Consider the following 19,018-nt stretch of genomic DNA (forward strand, 5'->3'; position numbering starts at 1 on the left):
TTCATACTCCCACCGACCCTTCCACTGAAACATGTGTCTGTGGGACAAACCATAGACTCATGTATGTCTACATACAGTACTGCTCAAAGGTTTGGACACACTTACTCATTTAAATGAATGGGTAAGTGTGTCCACACTGGACTGTTACTGTTGCCTGTGGGTGAAACAGCTGCATCACTGCACACAGGATATTGATAGCCTGTAAAAGGAAGTCATACCATAGCTTCAAATTAAGGGAAGAGAGTGTGCGTGATTGTTGGGTGGAAAGAGTAAGTACTGGGGAAATTTTGTTCATTTATCACATTTTAATTAATAATAAAACTGAATAAAAGCTGCGAACTGCAAATCCAGATGTAATGTAAATGATTTAGTCAATGGACACTTTATTTTGAAATATTTAACTGGATGCACATTTTTATAATATTTGACTTCACACCTATTTTGCTGTACAAAGCGATTTGTGCTTCACATTTATTCAGGTCCTCCAGCAACTGCTGGGAAACGGCGCTTACCTGACTGTAAAATATGGAGGCTTTATAGTGGAGGAACACAACTACGGAGGCTGGATACTTTTCACGCCACTCCTTTTCAGCTCTGGACTCCGGGACAGGCCTTGTTTTTGCGCTGGATGTTGAGCGAGTTCAGGAGGGATCCCAGCAGATATCCCCTGGTGATTTGGTAAGTTAGGACTTTGTGCCCCTTCAACATCCTTCTGAATAAGTGTAAGGGGATATGCAGTTCAGGGCTCCAGAGTCTTGTGTGAGCTCACTCACAGTCGCTTAAAATAATAAAGCTCAAGGAAACGATGTGGATTATGTTCATAACAGGTAGATTATGTTTATAACAGGTAGATTATGGACGCCAGATCTCCTCGTAAACACAAGAAAAACAAGTCCGCACAGGGAAAGCTCAGTGTGCAAGAAGGGAAAACTTGCTGGTCCTTAATCACACTACAAACAGAAAGGGCGGAACATAACAGGCAGCATGTTTTGTGCAGCCTGGTTAAACTTTAATTTTGCAGTTTAAGTTCTGAATTTTAATGTGTAAAAATAACGTGATCATCCGGGAAGACGGTCAGAGCTATACAGCAGGGACTGCAGAGCAGAAGTGTGGAAAGAAAAACCAAAGAAGCCCCCTCAGTTTAATAAGTATCCTAAATAATAACAAGTACCCTAAATAAGAAAATAAAGCAATGTTGAAGTGGGGACCCTGTGATGCCTACAGAACTCTAACAGGTCTGTCAGATACACAGCGTTTAGGGTGTTGACTTTCCTTTAAGGAGGAAGCAGTGGTCACATTATCATTAATCACGCAGCTCCTCCAGAGCGCATTTTTCTTAATCCATCAAAGAGAATTTTTTTTGTTAAAGTTATAAGGTCCGAAAATACTAAGCAAATCAGCACAACACTACTCAGTCTGTCTGAAAACATAGTAACAACTGTAACCAGCAATGCAGCAGAAATTTTTTATTATTTTCCCAAATGTTTTTATATTAATCGATGCTGTTTTGCCAATTGCTACTGTGTAATTATTAAGTTCTTTTCCCCTTTTTTGGCCTCAGTATGTAAGAAATGGCGACTGCTCTCAGTAACCGAAACCCTGGTGGACGTGGACCGAATAGAAGCAAGGGGCGAATTTTAGGCATCATCGATGCCATCCAGGATGCAGTGGGCCCACCCAAACAAATAGTTGCTGACCGGAGGACTGTGGAGAAAACTTGGAAGCTTATGGATAAAGTTGTAAGTTAGACTGTCTGAGAGATCGTAAGCACCGTTTTTGTTGTAGATCCACATGCAGAGCTGGAGCTAATGCTTATTTCACTGGTGTATTCAATGAATTTAAGGCTTTATTTGATACTCTAATATGGACACATCATGGCTCACGCTGGTCAGATACACTGACTGATAAATTCAGTTAATTTAAAAACACATTATTAGTGAGTTGGCAGATCAGAGGAAATTAAAAAAAATAAATCAATAATTTGCAAAGTCTTTACAGTTGTGAGCTCTAGCTTCATTTATACTTTGCCTTTAAGCAAAGTTGGCGCTTAGTCAACATATTAGCTTATCAAAATCAGGACCTTCACATCTATGAGTCACATCATTAAAAGCATATGTGCATAATATTGTGTAGGTTCTTCTCATGCTGCCAAAACCTCCGTGCCAGGGAGTGGAAGGGAGAAAAATTTTGGTGCATTTCTGAATGTTGAATTTCTTTGCAACAGGTCCGGCTTTGCCAAAATCCCAGACTCCAACTGAAGAACAGTCCACCGTACATCCTGGATATTTTACCTGATGCCTACCAACACCTGAGGCTTATATTGGGCAAATATGAAGAGAACCAGAGAATCACACAGCTTAGTGAGAATGATTACTTTAAAATATACATCGATAGCCTGATGAAGAAGTCCAAACGCGCTGTGCGGCTCTTCAAAGAAGGAAAAGAGAGGATGTACGAGGAGCAGTCACAGGACAGGTACGATGACTGGATATTCTCTTTTCTGTTAGCTGGTTGTGCAGAGGGGCAGCACAGGTTTGTCTTGGCTGGTTCTGGGCACTTAGTTCCAAAGCTGTGTGCCCTCGTGGGGATTAGACAGCAGGCGTCCTTTCTTCAGCTGCGATTCCCGTATTGAATATTGTGTGAGACGGGATGTGAGCTGTGTCTGGCGTCACTGTGCTCCTTTTCCTGCTCAGTGACAGCCATACTGGTGGAGACACGATGAGTAGCTGTCATAGGATTCACTGTTAATTTTTCATCACAAATACCACTTGCATGTTTTTGTGAATGTTTGACTAAAACGTCAATAGCTCAGCTTTCCTTTCCGGTCAGCTTTTCTGTCACACTGAATTACAGCTATACGAGTCAAAGGAAGTTTACATAAGTTCTTCAGAACAACTTTGCCTTAAGGCTCAGTATTAAGTTTCAGGCTGATTCATTTGAGAAATATTTCAGAATGATCTCACAGCTTATCATTTAGTTTATCTCAGCCACATCAACATGATCGATATTTGTCCTTGAACGTGGCCGACAGCAGAAATGCTGTGATGACGATTCTGAGTGAGAACTTTGGTCCTTGCAGTTACAGGAAGAACACTCAGCATTCTTTCCACGGTCCAAGCTGCAATGTAACAAATGCAGATTTTAGTTTGGGGGCATGCCATCTTTACTTAAATCAACTCACCGTGAGAGGGAGGTGCTGGATGTGAGCCTGGCTGACTCAGATTATAGAGAGAGTGGGAGGTGGAGATTGAGAAGTGAAAAAGAAAAGAAGAAAAGAATGCAGGGGCATATTCAGCACAAAAAATATTTTTGCTTATCTGCTACCTTTTTTTTTTACTCTTTAACTTGCAACACAATATACTCTAGTCAAGCTGCTGTTGTGATGAATATAAAATTTTATATTAAATCATCAAAATATAAACTAGCTGTTTTTCCCTCAGCCATTTATCACAAACCAAATGAAGTTCAGGGTTAGAATAGTGCTCAGCAAGCAGAACATCCTTGAACACCTCCCAGGGCTGTTATTTCTTTACTGGATTACAGACAGCCCTTCTGATTGGCTCCCTCCCCAGATATTGTTGTCTGTCTCAAACCATCTAAGCAACTATCTAATTGTAAGTCCAGAGTAACTTTTATTAGAGTAAAAATCGGATGGCAACCTGCTTGCAGCTAGTAAAAATTGGTGGTTGCCCAGTGATTGCATGGAATTTTTTTTGTATTTAGTGACCAATTGCAAGTACTTGTGGTGACCAACACCCTCAACCTTGATGTGACCTTATTCAGTTGCAGGGCGACTGCAAAGGGTGTCTGTAGGAAGCAACTTGACTCAAAACAATCAGTGGACTCACTGCCGTCCCTCAGGCAGGTTGATGAAGGTTTTCAAATAATTTGCAGTCTGATTTGCAGTACCAGTCAGAAGTTTGGACATGTTAAGCTTTTGACTGGTACTGTATAAAAGCAGAAAGCTTGCCAACATGTTACAGTAAATCTGAGCCAGTAATCCTACTCGTCTCTGACACAACTCTTTGCAATACAGGACTGGACTCAACTGGTTGTGTTCTGATTCTGCTCCTGTAATAAAAGCGAGGCTGCAAGTGCTTAAGCCATTTTGCAGTTAAACTGCCAATTCCTCACTTTTTGTGGAGGAATTTCTGTTTTGCATCTATAAGCTGGACTCTGATTGTGATGTCTGTGTATCTAGGCAACAACAGATTTGCAACAGACAGCAACAGATTTAAAATTTTTGATGATTTATCACAAATCGATTAATGTGATTGCTAACTTGACACTATTTAAGTGCAAAATAATATCAGACTGACTCAGTGCTATTTCCGTTTTATCACAATCTTCCCTTCAAGATGGCAGTGAGTGGTCATAGACCTGGTTCATATTTCTATTTGAACTTTTAATCATTACTGCAATGTGACACAAAAGAAGACTTTATTGTTTTGGCCTGGCTTCTTGGTCAGTTAGTCAGAAGTTAGTTAATACACTGGCTGAGCTTCCTCAGCTTCCTCCTTTGCAATGACCTAAATGACCATCACTTAGACTGAAGCAGCTAATTTAAGGCTAATGAAGCAGGATGATTGGGAATTGCAAATTGGTGAAATTATTGGGTGCAAATACAGTGTGATATAATGGACTGCATCAATTTTAAAACAGCGTGTGTTTCTGGCCACCATAATGCATCTTTTTTTTTTTAATGACTATATTAGAAAAAAAGGAACTAATTTCTGTCATTTAAAAATTGTTCATGTAATAGCCCTTTCTGATAGCTGTGTGCAGAGCTTCAGAGGGAAAATCCCCACACATTTTGCATCCTGTTCATAAATTTCCTCTTTAGCTTAGTTCTGACAAAGCATCCGGCTGCCTTTTTGATCTGCCTGTGTGAACCCCTTTCTTTCTGGTTTTCTTTGTCTGATTCTCTTATTGCCTGAAGTCATTTTTTTCTCTCAAATGATACTCTGGTTGTGTAGGCTTAATCTACTGCAGTATAAACATTGTTACCAATTATTACCAGTGTTTACAGCAAACATTATATGTTGCCGTTACATTTATGGTAAAGAGAAAAAACATAGAAACATTAAGCATTTATTGTTTTTCATCAATGTCAATGCTGAATCACTCGACAAGTTATTTAGAACGCTTTTTTGTAGTTGCATGATGTTACATGATTCAGAATTTCTGGACTTTTAATGCAGCTTTCTTCATATTTGCATGAAGGTAAGAGTCATGTGAATGTATGAGCTCTCCTGATACGTGGATTTTGTTCTTTATAATAAACAATGAGGAAAGCAGAGGAGTTAAAGTACGAGTGAGTTAGTGATGATTTTCAGTTTCGTACTTGAAATATTATTTAAATATTGAGTTTGACTTCATGAATTTCATTTCTATGAAAAATGCACATACCAGTCGATGTTGCATTACATAGACACATTATTGCATTATTATATTATTGCAGCTGTTGCAGGATTTGACTTTTGTATTGCCTGATGTTATACTGAATTTGCTGTTATAACATCAGGTTGAGCTGTTACACTGTGAGAAGGTGTTGTAGGATGCCTGTCAAAAAAGAAAATTTTTTTTTATATAGTCACAACAATATTACCTTTCAATAATCCAGAGAAAACTCAACAGTCAAAACGACCCCCTATGAGCAGCACTTGGTGACAGTGGGAAGGAAAAACTCCCTTTAACAGGAAGAAACCTCCATCAGAACCAGGCTCAGGGAGGGGGGGTCATCTGCCGAGAGGGGAGAGACAGAGATTAATAATAACTAATGATTATTATCACTTCAGTTTTATCTGAATTTTGAAGCAGGAAATTAGAGGTCGTCCAGGCCTTTATGTTTTTTTAAGACATTCCTGCAGTTTAACTCATTGATGTGCTTCATCTGGCTTCATGGATGGATAAAGCTGAGTATCATCTGCACCTGCGCCTTGAGGCAACTGTTGTGATTTGGCGCTATATAAATAAAATTGAATTGAATTGAATAACAATGAAAATTGATGCAATAATAATACCTAAGGGAAGTGTGTATAATGTAAATAAAATTGGTCCTAGCACAGAACCCTGTGGAACTCCATAATTAACCTTAGTGTGTGAAGAAGACTCCCCATTTACATGAACAAATTGGAGTCTATGAGATAAATATGATTCAAACCACTGCAGTGCAGTACCTTTAACCTATAGCAAGCTCTAATCTCTGTAATAAAATGTTATAGTCAACAGTATCAAAGCTGCACTGAGGTCCAACAGGACAAGAACAGAGATGAGTCCACTGTCAGAGGCTGTAAGAAGATCATTTGTAACCTTCACTAATGCTGTTTCTGTACTGTGATGAATTCTGAAACCTGACTGAAACTCTTCAAATAAACCGTTCCTCTGCAGATGATCAGTGAGCTGTTTTACAACTACTCTTTCAAGAATCTTTGAGAGAAAGGATTCGATTATTAGAAGGATTATAGATTCTAATGATTAATAATCCAATGTGGCAAATATCTGACTAAATTACAATTAAAAACAAACTCAACCTGACTCATAATAATACCCGTGAAGCTGTATTTTTTGTGTCCTGGAAGATAATATCAGTGGCTTTCAGCTATTAAACCAAAGTATTCAGCAAACTTACATTTTGACCTCTTGGTAGTTTGAAGTGAAAAGTCAGAGGATCAACAAAGTTTTTACGGTTCATTCTGAAAAGGACATAAATGTCTAAACCACATCATATCTTATCCAGCACACAGCCAGCTGAACTATTTTAGCTGGGATTTATGAGATGGTCCAACCACCACTAGATATTTTATTCTGCTAATGTGGGCATAATAATCTGCATGCCAGCAATGATGTATTTACCAGAGAGCAGAGCCTTGATATCTACTTAATATCTACTAAGTAGGTAATTCTTTTATTATTCTCACCGTGAGGAAAGGATGTCTTGTGTTCTGTAACACTCGGCTCTCTGTAACTGTGTGGGCCACCTCATCCTGCCAACAAACACAAGTATTATTACAAACACTAACAACATGAAATAAAAAATGTGAATTGTTACAAGAATGTTCATACAAATGTGCACACATTCATATAAAAAAGCTGGAGCGTGAGAATGTAGCTGATATATACAGCAGTCTAATTTATATATATATATATATATATATATATATATATATATATATATATATATATATATATATATATATATATATATATATATATATATATACATATATACATATATACATATATAATTATATATGTAGATATACTTACATATATTATATATATATTATATATGTAGGTATACTTACATATATTATATATAATATATGTAAGTATATGTGTATATACACATATACTTACATATATTAAAAAGAAAAACAGAGAAATAAAACTATGCACAAATACTCAAAAAGAACAAATAGAGAAATGAAAAAAGAAAAGAAAAAGATGTGAAGGAGAGCAGACTGCTAGATGGTCCTAATGAGGCATGGTTTGAAGTCCAGCTAAGTCTCTGGACCTTCTAAGTGTATACTTAATCTTCTCCAACTGTATAAATTGCATCAGATCGCTCAGCCATAAGGACAGTTCAGGTGGGTTCTGGGATTTCCAGTGTAACAACATTCATCTGTGTGCAAGCAAAATTGTGAAAGCAATTGTGTTTTTATGCTTTTAACTCATTGTACAGTGTCTCCTGCCTATGACACCAAATATAGCTGTTGCTGCACTAGGTTGAAGATTAACATCAAGTACCTCTGACAGTACTCTAAAAACCCCAGACCAGTAGGACATCAAGGATGGGCATGACCAGAACATATGGGTTAAATTAGCAGGGGTGCTCCAGGATCTGTTACAGGCTGCATCTGTGTTAGGGTATGTTTTTGCCAGTCTAGTTTTGGAATAGTGAATACGATGTAGAACCTTGAATTGTATCATGTTTAATTTAGCACAAGAGGTTGCTGGTTTGGAGGAAGTAACTATTGAAGTTAACTCTGAAAGATCAACTGGAGCAAAAGAGTCTAAACAAATACCAGCAGTGCTGAAAGCAGCCGAACATGAAGATCAATCTTTGAGATGGTTACCAATAATTTTTTCTCTAATGTCTAAAATCTAAAAAGAGAGTTTGAGTTGTGATTGTTTGCCAGCCTGTTGTAGGGCAAACACAGAGAGACAGACAACCATTCATACTCACATTCGCACGTATGGGCAATTTAGAGTTGCCAATTAGCCTAACCCCATTAAGTGCATGTCTTTGGAGTACCCAGAGAAAACCCACAGAAACACGGGGGGAACATGCAAACTCCACACAGAAAGGCCCTGGCCCAAGGTGGATTTGAACCCAGGCCAGCAACAGTGCTATCCACTGCACCACTGTGCTGCCCCTCTGTAAACTTAAGAAACTCAATTTCATCTGCATAAAAAGTTTTAAATAGACCCTAGCCAAAACAGTGTGAAGTAACCATGTTCAGACTTGTAACATATAATAAAATTACAAAAGAGCAATAAATGGGAGGAACTGTTTATATTTTCGGCATATGGCCACTCTGCAAACTCTGTGATATAGCTTGAGAGTCCATCTGACGTGATTTGTACAGCAGAGCGCTTTATAGGCTGCCCGGTGAGCTTTGGAGCTTCCTAAAGTGATTGTCTCTAAATCAGCGGGATTAAAAGCTCACAGCTTTTGCCAGGAAGTAGCGTTTTACAGATAAAAGATGGTCTGACCTTCCTTCCTCCTCAAACCATCTGCTCGCCTGGCCCCAGCGTCTTCTGAAATACTCCTGGCTCATGTCGCAGAGATATGTTGGAGAGACATGCTCAGGATTTAATCATGTTTGTCACCAGCAGTAAAGGCGACCGCAATATTGGCTTTAACAATAAATAATAAAGAGGAATCATTATGGTTGTTCTGCATAACACACACACACACACACACACACACACACACACACACACACACACACACACACACACACACACACACACACTTCTCCAAAAATTAAAGGAACACTTTGAAAACACAAATATCATCCTGGATATCTACACTGATGGACTGGGTAACATGTTACGAACAAAAGGATGCCACATCCTAATTTAATTTAATTTGTGTAGGTTATTTAATTTTTTCATATTTAATTTGTCAGTGAGAATGAACGTTTATTTAACCTCTGGAAACAATATGTGTAGTCTTTGGGTGGAATGTACTTCTACAGAAGGATTTTTTACAAGTCCGCACTTGTTGGTACATCATAGCAAGCAGTCCCTTTAACTGATGATATCACATGTTCCCTGAACCTGACCGAGCTGCTAGCAAGCAGAGCCATCTGGGGAGGAAGTGAGCAGTCTCAGCTCAAGTGTGTGTGAGTGCATAGGTAGTGAAGTCTTTTGGGAGGTTTACTGGATTTGTCTGAAGTTGCAGAAAAATGGACTCAGCCATCAAAACCCTTGAATCATATGAAATATTTATATATTTAGCACTTACTGTATCTCAAAGCATGACGTTTAGCTTATCTTCCTGTGTATGTACATTGGGTTATGTATGACATGAGAACTCCCAGAGGATTTTTTTATTAGCATCTGAGGATTAGCTGGCATTTTAACTGCTGGCCATACTGTTCCATATCACACATTATATTATTAAGAAAGGGAGGGGAACCCTGTGATCTCTTCATCCTCACACATCCTTTGTGATAGATGGCCTAAGAAAAACCTTTCTGGTTTTATGTGACCCCCACTGTCCCACCTTTCTTGCATTTGTCACTCTTGATTGATGGGCCTCAGTTTTCTTTTTCTGTTTCAAATGAATTGCTTTAAGAGCTCATTTTCCCTCTTCGGTCTGTTTGCCTTAATGGGCAGTGATCTGTAGCTGTAGCGTGAAATGATTTGCCTGAATAATTGATGCTAATGACAGCACTTAGAATCATTTAAAAATCAGTGACTCCTCTGATTGAGTGTACCTCATTTTCCCTCAGTTCTTCTGCTTTGACCTGCGGTTATCCCACCACCACAAACACACACATAAAGAAATAATGACCCCTCCCAGAGTTATGGGATCTAAGCTTAGGTAGAGTCATTCAGGCCTAAAGGGCCCCTTTACCCCCTTTGTCTGTATCCCCCAGCTGCACTCCTGCACATACAGACTTCATAATCACAGTTATCTTCAACCCCAGACAGTCCTTAACTTCAGACAAGAAAATGCATTTAATAAAATTAAAATCCAGAAACATCTTCTTTACATTACCCTTTTGATATCATATTGTTCCCAGTATGAAAGAAAATGTTACAAATTATGAATTAATATTGATTGATTTCATCACCATTCATAAAGGCTTAAATTGAAGCTTGGGAATAATGGTACTTAATGTGGGACAAATGATATTCAGTGTCATCATGGATACATTTACTACTTGTATACAGCACAAGTATTGTCCGTACATGTTACTATTAATGAATATTGATTTTTGGGGGGGACTTCTGTCATAGTGACCCTGACATTTAAAGGAAGTATGTGGCGTCACAGTGAGCTAGAGGAATGATCAGATGAGATAAGTGAGCAGCTGTCACCACAACCCTGTCACACCATGTTGGTAAGCAAATTTGCAACTTTGTTGTATTTTATTTCAGAGTGGTGAGAAGCTGTTTAGTAGGATTTCATATATGTACGTGTCAATAAAAAAAAGATAACACTAGCCAGCAGTTTCTGGCCATGTTGCTTTAGACCCTCTGAATACATTACTCCTAATGAATAGGCTGGCTTTCCTGGGGCGCTTGTCAAATGAGGCAGATTACACAACCAGTCTGATAGCACAGGGCATGGCAAGGACACATGAGGGACTGACCATACAATTTGTCTTACACTTTGTGTTGTAATATGCTAGGATGCATGTGTTTCACTGAGCAGTGGGGGTGATGCTGTAAGCTGGGAGAGAATTTGCATCCTAAAAATGCCTCTAAATGCACTGCACAGCTCAGAATACAGACTGCTTTTTCCTGTTTGGGGTGTTTGAGAGCAGAGCCCTCGTCCAAAACAAGGCTGGAAATTGGAAATCATAACCATTATGTAAACATGTAGTCTTTCCCTTCGCATCTCAGTGGAAAGATTTTTTTTGGCTGGTTGTTGGTTGATTAGAGGCCTAATGGTGACTGGAGAAGCATGAAATTACTGGTTTTCAGGGCAGGCACACTCACACACTCACACACATGCAGACCAACTGAAGTGTATGCTACCACAGAATAAAGTGTTCACTGTTCCCACTTTATCCTCATATTAACCAAATACTTTATTCCAGTAACTTTTGACATCTCAGTCAGCGTCACATAAAGCGAATGCATCGTGTTTGACGTTGAAGGGATTTGCTTTTAGTCCATGTTCCAGTTGGCCTGTGCTTCTTGGAGTCACAGTGACAAACTGAGTCACATCACGTTCAGCCATATTGTGTACAACACACACAAAAGCTGTGCATGTGTGGTCACGCTATGACTGCGGCTCTGTACTGTGTGTTCTTTGGAACACTCTTTAGTCTTATTTTCCATGCATCTGGATTTTATTTCATTTAGCCATACACACACACACACACACACACACACACACACACACACACACACACACACACACACACACACACAAGGTAAAAGAGAATACCAGGATCACTGCTGCAGCTGGGTAATACATTATATATGTGGACAGTTATGGATGTGGCAATTATATGGCAACATTAAATATTTTTTCTATATTTTCTTGTCTTACTTAAAGCACTTTCCATGGTCCAGGACCACAGAGCTGTTTGAGCTCATTTATATGTCAATTAGCTTGTTGTTATGTCTAATATATTTGTATGTGTGTATTTTTGTGAAAATCAAAATGAATCACAGTATCAGGAAGCGTGTCAGAGCAAAAATGGTCTGTATATTAAAGAGCTCCTGTAACACAAGCTGTAGGTCAAACATAACATTAGTAACAATACATATTTTTAGACTGTTTATCATAAGTGAGAGGCATCATTTGTATTACAGTAAATACAAGTATTGATCACATTACCTTTAGAGAGGTTTTTTGATAAAAAGTAATTTTTCAAGACATTTTATATCATTTATCACTGTAAGACCACACACACTCTTCATCACTTCATTTTTTGTTAAGTAGTCATTTAATTTAAAAATTAAACATTTCTCATTTTTTCTGTCAAAGTAAATGTGTTGTGATTTTTATTACTGTAGTCATGACACTGACCTTAGTGTTGGAGTTAGATTGGAAAGTTGGAAAAAATGACACAACATACACCTCTGCCACCCAAACACAGATCAGCTCAAAGTGTTTGATTCAGTGGAAAAATGTTCATTTGACACGGTGAATCACAGAGATGTGCTGAGGGACACTTTGCATCTGTTATGCAGGTTTGAGAGAATTCAACATTTCTTTGATTTTTCTAACACACACACACACACACACACACACACACACACAGTTCAGTGATGGCTCTGGCATTAAAGCTTTTCTCAGTCTGTTGGTTCTGGCCTTCGTTGTCCTGAAGCGTCTGCCTGGTGGCAGAAGTGAGATCATTCACAACAGGACACCTGCTTCCACAGACATTTATACGTAGACGCCACATTGAGCGGGTCAGCCTGTTGCTGTGATACATCAGCTCCTCAGTCATATTGGATGTGGCAGATCTGTGCTGTAAACTAATACAAGGAAATGGACTGAACTTCATAAAGCGCCTTTCTACAAAATGCATCTCATTCACATATGCACTAATATGTACCAGGAAACTGATAAACATACTGACAGCATAGCTTTCTCTGACAATTAAGTGTTAAATAATCCACGTATGTTAGGGTGCAGCATCACACCAGCGTATGTATTTCTAATGTTTTTACTGTTTACAGCTACCAATGTTTCTAACGCTTTAATTGTGATGATACATGTCTACAATAACCACATCCTGACATGTATCAGAAGAATCAGAAGCCTTTATTGTTATCAAACACAATGTTTGACGAAATTGTGACAGCTGCCGCTGGTCAGTGCGTTACAACAAGTATTAACAGTAAGAGATTTTATATATATATATATATATATATATATATATATATATATATATATATATATATATATATATATATATATATATATATATATATATATATATATAATATGACAAGTGAGTGTGTAAGAACAAGATAGAAATATAACAAAAAGCAATAAATATGGAGAGAAGGATGCGTCACACAATACCAATGCTCAGTGGCTAGTGGATCTAAGAGCAGACCACAGCAACCTCCCCAGAACAGGCCCCAGTAACCATCGCAGTGGCAGACATCCAAGAAAGAGTCTTACACATGAAGAGCTGGAAAGCACCAGGCCCTGATATGATTCACACCTACTGGCTAAAGAAGCTAACTGCACTCCACGAGCGCCTGGCAGCACAAATGAACCAGCTGCTAGAGGCTAACACACACCCAGAAAGGCTGACTGAGGGCCGGACAGTCCTGATCCCCAAGGACCCCCAGAAGGGACCAGTCCCATCCAACTACCGGCCCATAACCTGCCTCAGTACAACATGGAAACTCCTGTCAGGCATCATAGCAACTAAGATGAGTAGGCATATGGCACAATACATGAGCGAGGCCCAGAAAGGGATAGGCAGAGAGACCAGGGGAGCAAAACACCCGCTACTAGTAGATAGAGCAGTCACTCGAGACTGTAAGACCCGGCTGACCAACCTGTGCACTGCCTGGATTGACTACAGGAAAGCCTATGACTCGATGACTCGGGGATTACACTACCAGAAGGCAACATTGCAGACGTTGAGGACAGCTTGGACCTTGGAACCCCACAGGCAAATGGGAACCATGAAGAGGCCACTAGGAAAGCTGCAACCTCCAAGTACCTGCAGAGAGTAAGGGAAGTCCTGAAGAGTCAGCTGAATGGGAAGAACAATACCCGGGCTATCAACACCTATGCCCTGCCAGTTGTCAGATACCCTGCTGGGATAATAAGCTGGCCAAAGGAGGAGATGGAAGCCACTGATGTTAAGACAAGAAAGCTCCTTACAATGTATGGAGGGGTTCACCCCAAATCCAGCACCCTGAGACTGTATGCTAAGCGGAAGGAAGGTGGCCAAGGACTAGTGAGTGTCAGAACCACTATCCTAGATGAAACAATGAAGATCAATGAATACATCAGGAAGATGGCCACAAAGGATCATGTGCTTAGTGAGTACCTCAGGCAGCAGAAACCTGAGAAAGAAGAGGACGAAGAACAGGAATCATCATGGAAGGACAGGCCTCTGCACGGCATGTACCACCGGCAGATAGAAGAAGTGGCTGGCTTAGAGAAATTCTACCAATGGCTGGACAAGGCTGGACTGACAGACAGCACAGAGGCACTAATCATGGCAGCACAAGAGCAAGCTCTAAGTACAAGATCAATAGAGGCTGTGGTCTACCACACCAGACAGGACCCCACGTGCAGTCTGTGCAGAGATGCTCCTGAAACAGTCCAGCACATAACAGCAGGGTTCAAGATGCTAGCAGGCAGGGCATACATGGAACGCTATGACCAAGTGGCCGGCATAGTATATAGGAACATCTGTGCCGAGTATGACCTGGAAGTCCCGAGGTCAAAATGGGACACGCCCCCAAGGATGGTTGAGAACAACAGAGCTAAGGTCCTGTGGGACTTCCAGATACAGACAGACAAACTTGTGGTGGCTAACCAACCGGACATCGTATTGGTGGACAAACAAAGGAGGAAAGTCCTGGCGATAGACGTTGCAATACCAAGTGACGGGAACATCAAGAAGAAGAAACACGAGAAGCTCGACAAATACCAAGGGCTCAGAGAGCCACTGGAAAGGATGTAGAAGGTGAAGGTAACAGTGGTCCCCGTGATAATCGGAACACTCGGGGCAGTGACCCCCAAACTGGGAGAGTGGCTCCAGCAGATTCCTGGAACAACATCCGAGATCTCTGTCCAGAAGAGCGCAATACTGGGAACAGCTAAGATACTGCGCAGGACCCTCAAGCTCCCAGGCCTCTGGTAGAGGACCCCAGCTCGCCCATAAGGGCAAGCTGGGATTTTATAGATATATAGATATATATAACCTTAGAGATAAGGTGAGGAGTGCGGCCATCCAGGAGGGGCTCAGAGTAGAGCCGCTGCTCCTCCACATCGAAAGGAGCCAGTTGAGGTGGCTCGGGCATCTGATTAGGATGCCTCCTGGCCGCCTCCTGGGTGAGGTGTTCCGGGCATGTCCCACCGGGAAGAGGCCCCGTGGTAGACCCAGGACACGCTGGAGAGATTATGTATCTCGGCTGGCCTGGGAACGCCTTGGGATCCCTCCGGATGAGCTGGAGGAGGTGGCTGGGGAGAGGGAAGCCTGGGCTTCTCTGCTTAGGCTTCTGCCCCCGCGACCCGGCCCCGGATAAGCGGAAGAAAATGGATGGATGGATGGATGGATATATAGATATATATATACAGGCACAGCTTCTCATTCAATGTTACATTGTAAATATGTAGTACTGAAGTTATCCAGGCTATGATGGAACACATAAGGAATCATGTAGTAAACTTACAAGTGTTAAATAAACCAAAATATGTTTCAGATTTTAGATTCTTCAAAGTAGCACCTTTTTCCTTTGGTCAGAGCTTTGCACACTGTTGGCATTCTCTCAATCAGCTTCATGAGGTCATCGCCTGAAATGGTTTTCTAACAGTCTTGAAGGAGTTCCCAGAGGTGCCGAGCACTTGTTGGCTGCTTTACTCATCCCAAACCATCTCAGCTGGGTTTAGATCAGGTGATTGTGGAGGCCAGGTGATCTGATCCCTCTTTCTTGGACAAATAGTCCAAATTATAGCCCCACTAAGCTCAAATCAGATGGGATGGCATGTTGCTGCAGAATGCTTTGGTGGCCATGCTGGTTAAGTGTAACTTGGATTTTGAATAAATTGCCAACTGTGTCACCAGTAAAGCACCTCCATACCATCACACTTCCTCCTCCATATTTCACAGTGGGAGCTGCACATGTAGGAACCATCTGCTCATCTATTCTGTGTCTTACAAAGACATGATGGTGTTTGGAACTAAACATTTCAAATTTGGACTCATCAGACCAGATTTCCACTTGTGATACTGGTGTCACAGTTTGGCATGTGAAGGAAATTTCCTTAAATAAGTCTGTAGTTAAGATTTTTGAAATTCTTTATAAATTTTTCTCGGAAGAGAGATGTGTGTGGGCTCTTATGGGATAATGTCCATTTCTTGTGTTCCTTGGCCCAAGCCATTCTCTTCCTCTTGTTGTTCTTCCTTAGAAGCAGTGTTAATTTTGACAGCAAATTTTGATTTAGTTTTAGTCATAATTTAGTCATCTGAATAGTTTTAGTTTTAGTCGATGAAATTATTGTAAGAATATAGTCGACTAAATCTACAGTCGATTTAATCGACTAAAATATAAAGGGTGTAAAATGTAAATGTTTTTTCTTCAGTTCCCTTGAATTAGTCATTATACAAACTTACACAAAATTAAACATTTATTAAAAGTTATGGAATATTATTAATAATATTAACATTAGCGTTTCACCTGCTTCCCACACACCTGATCATTAACACCACCTTACTGAGATAATACAGCATTTTACAGCAGGTGTGGAGATTTTCTCTAAACACAAACTGGGAAAAACACTTTACCCTGCATGACATTAAAATGCTGACCTTTGCATGGAGATCTGGGTGACTGGTTTGCAGATGTTGTTTAAGATTTGTCGTGTTTTTACCCGAGATAGTCGCCCCACATGGTTTACACATCGTTTTGTTTGTCTCGACGTCAAAGGACAAATGTGTCCATACATCGGCTCTTCTCTTTCTCCCTGCTGACATTGTTTACATAACTTAGTTCTATCGGAAGGAACGACCAATCACAGGCTAGTTTGGTCTTCCCGGGTTTAGAGCAAATTTGTGCAACTGTGCGTTTGATTGGATGTTTTCCTAACTTGTCCCGCCCTGTCACAAAATTAAATCAGTTCTGATTGGATTTGGTCCCCACCAAGTATTTTTGTCTCATTTTCATTCATTGACAAAAGTGTCAATTAATTTTGTTATCGTTTTTATTCTTTTAGCTAGTTTTTATTTAGTTATCATCTCGTTATCGTCATGAAAAAAAAGGGTCATTGACGGAAACTATGACGAAAATATTTCGTCAACGAAATTAACACTGCTTAGAAGTGGCTTCTTTGCAGGAATTCAACCTTAAAGTCCAGATTCACACAGTCTTCTCTGAACAGTTGAGGCTGAGGTGTGTGTGCTACTTGAACTCTGTGAAGCATTTAGGTGGGCTTTTGTCTGGGTGCTTTTAACTTGTGGTTTCTGAGGCTGGTAACTCTGAACTTACCCTGTGCAACAGAGGAAACTCTTGGTCTTCCTTTCCTGGAGCAGTCGTGATGAGAACCACTTTCATCATAATGTTTGATGATTTTTGCGACTGCACTTGTAGACACTTTCAAAGTTCTTGAAATCTTTTGATTGACTGCCCTTGAAGTAATTTCTTTACTTAGTTGAGTAGTTTGTGCCATAATGTGGATTAGAACATTACTCAAATAGGGCTATTCTCTGTGTACCGACTCTACCTCTTCACCACAATGGTCTCAAACACATTTCAGAGGCCAATAAATTCATAAAATTAACTCTTGACACAGCTGTTAACTGAAAGCCATTCCAGGGGACTGCCTCATAAAGCTGCTGAGAAAATGCCAAGATGTGCAAAGCTGTCATCTAAGTAAGAGCAATCTCAAATCTAAAACACATTCTGGTTTGTTTAACACTTTTTTGTTTACTAATAAAACATGTATTTCTTCATAGATTGGATGACTTTAGTATTAATCTACAATGCAGACAATTTTTAAATAATGAAAAACCACTAAATTAGAAGGTGTGTGTGTGTGTGTGTGTGTGTGTGTGTGTGTGTGTGTGTGTGTGTGTGTGTGTGTGTGTGTGTGTGTGTGTGTGATTACAGTACACAGTGTTTCCAAACTTTTGACTGATACTGTATATGTGTTTGTGTGTGCACAGGAAATGCACTGGTAGCCCATTTATAATATATACAGTAGTTGTGACCCAAAACAAACTTATGGGACTGATAATGGTCAGGTTCATGGGTAATTTTGTAGTGTTGTAATTATTTAATTTCTGTTTAGATTAAGTGGTATTGATAACTGGTATGTTTTCCAGTGTTTCTTGTTCAAAAGCAGTTATTACAGTTTAGTTAGGCCACCGTGACCACGACGTCTATGGTGAAATGACCCCAGGCTAGTGTAAAGGTCGCCGAGATTCGAACTTGTCCAAGATCTTTAGTAGCTGCATCTATGGTGTCAGTTTGAACATCCCACCTCAAGTTGTTCTGGATTTATCACGTCCACAAGCTTTTCAGAAAAACTTGACCACTGACCTCGACCCAATTATGGCAAAAAATTTAATCAGGTGATCATTGAGCCACTGACCATCTTTTGTGCACATTTGGTCTTAATCAAACTGGTAGTTTTGATGTAATATTTTTAACAAACAGGTAAAAATACCAAAAACAGTTCCACGTTCCCCCATCCATGGGTTGGGGTAAAAACAAATCCGCTTCTCTTATGGATAAAGAAAGACTGTGGTTTATTTAATTTGGACTTGAAGCTGTAGAAATGACTGTTCAAACAAAACTTGACATTGGCTCTCCATTTATCACATCATTATGAAGGAGAAAATGTGTTCTCACATCGTATGCCTATACAGCATATCTTGATCTAAGAGGGCATCTGAAAGGTCTGATGTAACATGCTAGTACTGATAAACCAGAAGTCAGCAACATTCATACATGGTTCGGGGGTGGCTATAGCTTAGAAGGTAGAGCAGGTCAGCTCCTAATTGGAAGGTTGGTAGTTCAATCCCTGGCTGCTCCAGTCTGCAAGCCAAAGTGTTCCTGGGTGAGATACTGAACCCCAAGTTGCTCTCTGATGTGTTCACTGGAGGGTGAATGTTTGTGAAAA

General features: G+C 40.0%; 1 protein-coding gene across 2 annotated transcripts in view; it reads left to right on the forward strand.

Moving 5' to 3' along the window:
* The first annotated feature begins 449 nt into the window (after window positions 1-449).
* Window positions 450-19,018, forward strand: part of cblb (Cbl proto-oncogene B, E3 ubiquitin protein ligase) — an 80,200-nt gene continuing 61,631 nt past the window's right edge. For both annotated transcript variants that reach the window (XM_030746076.1, XM_030746077.1), the window contains exons 1-3: window positions 450-678; window positions 1,562-1,739; window positions 2,225-2,475. In XM_030746076.1, the coding sequence (XP_030601936.1) occupies window positions 1,572-1,739; window positions 2,225-2,475 (419 nt within the window). In that variant the 5' untranslated portion in view covers window positions 450-678; window positions 1,562-1,571. The remainder of the gene's footprint in view (window positions 679-1,561; window positions 1,740-2,224; window positions 2,476-19,018) is intronic.

The sequence above is a fragment of the Archocentrus centrarchus genome, chromosome 14, assembly GCF_007364275.1.
Source record: "Archocentrus centrarchus isolate MPI-CPG fArcCen1 chromosome 14, fArcCen1, whole genome shotgun sequence".
In the NCBI taxonomy this organism is placed as follows: domain Eukaryota; kingdom Metazoa; phylum Chordata; class Actinopteri; order Cichliformes; family Cichlidae; genus Archocentrus; species Archocentrus centrarchus.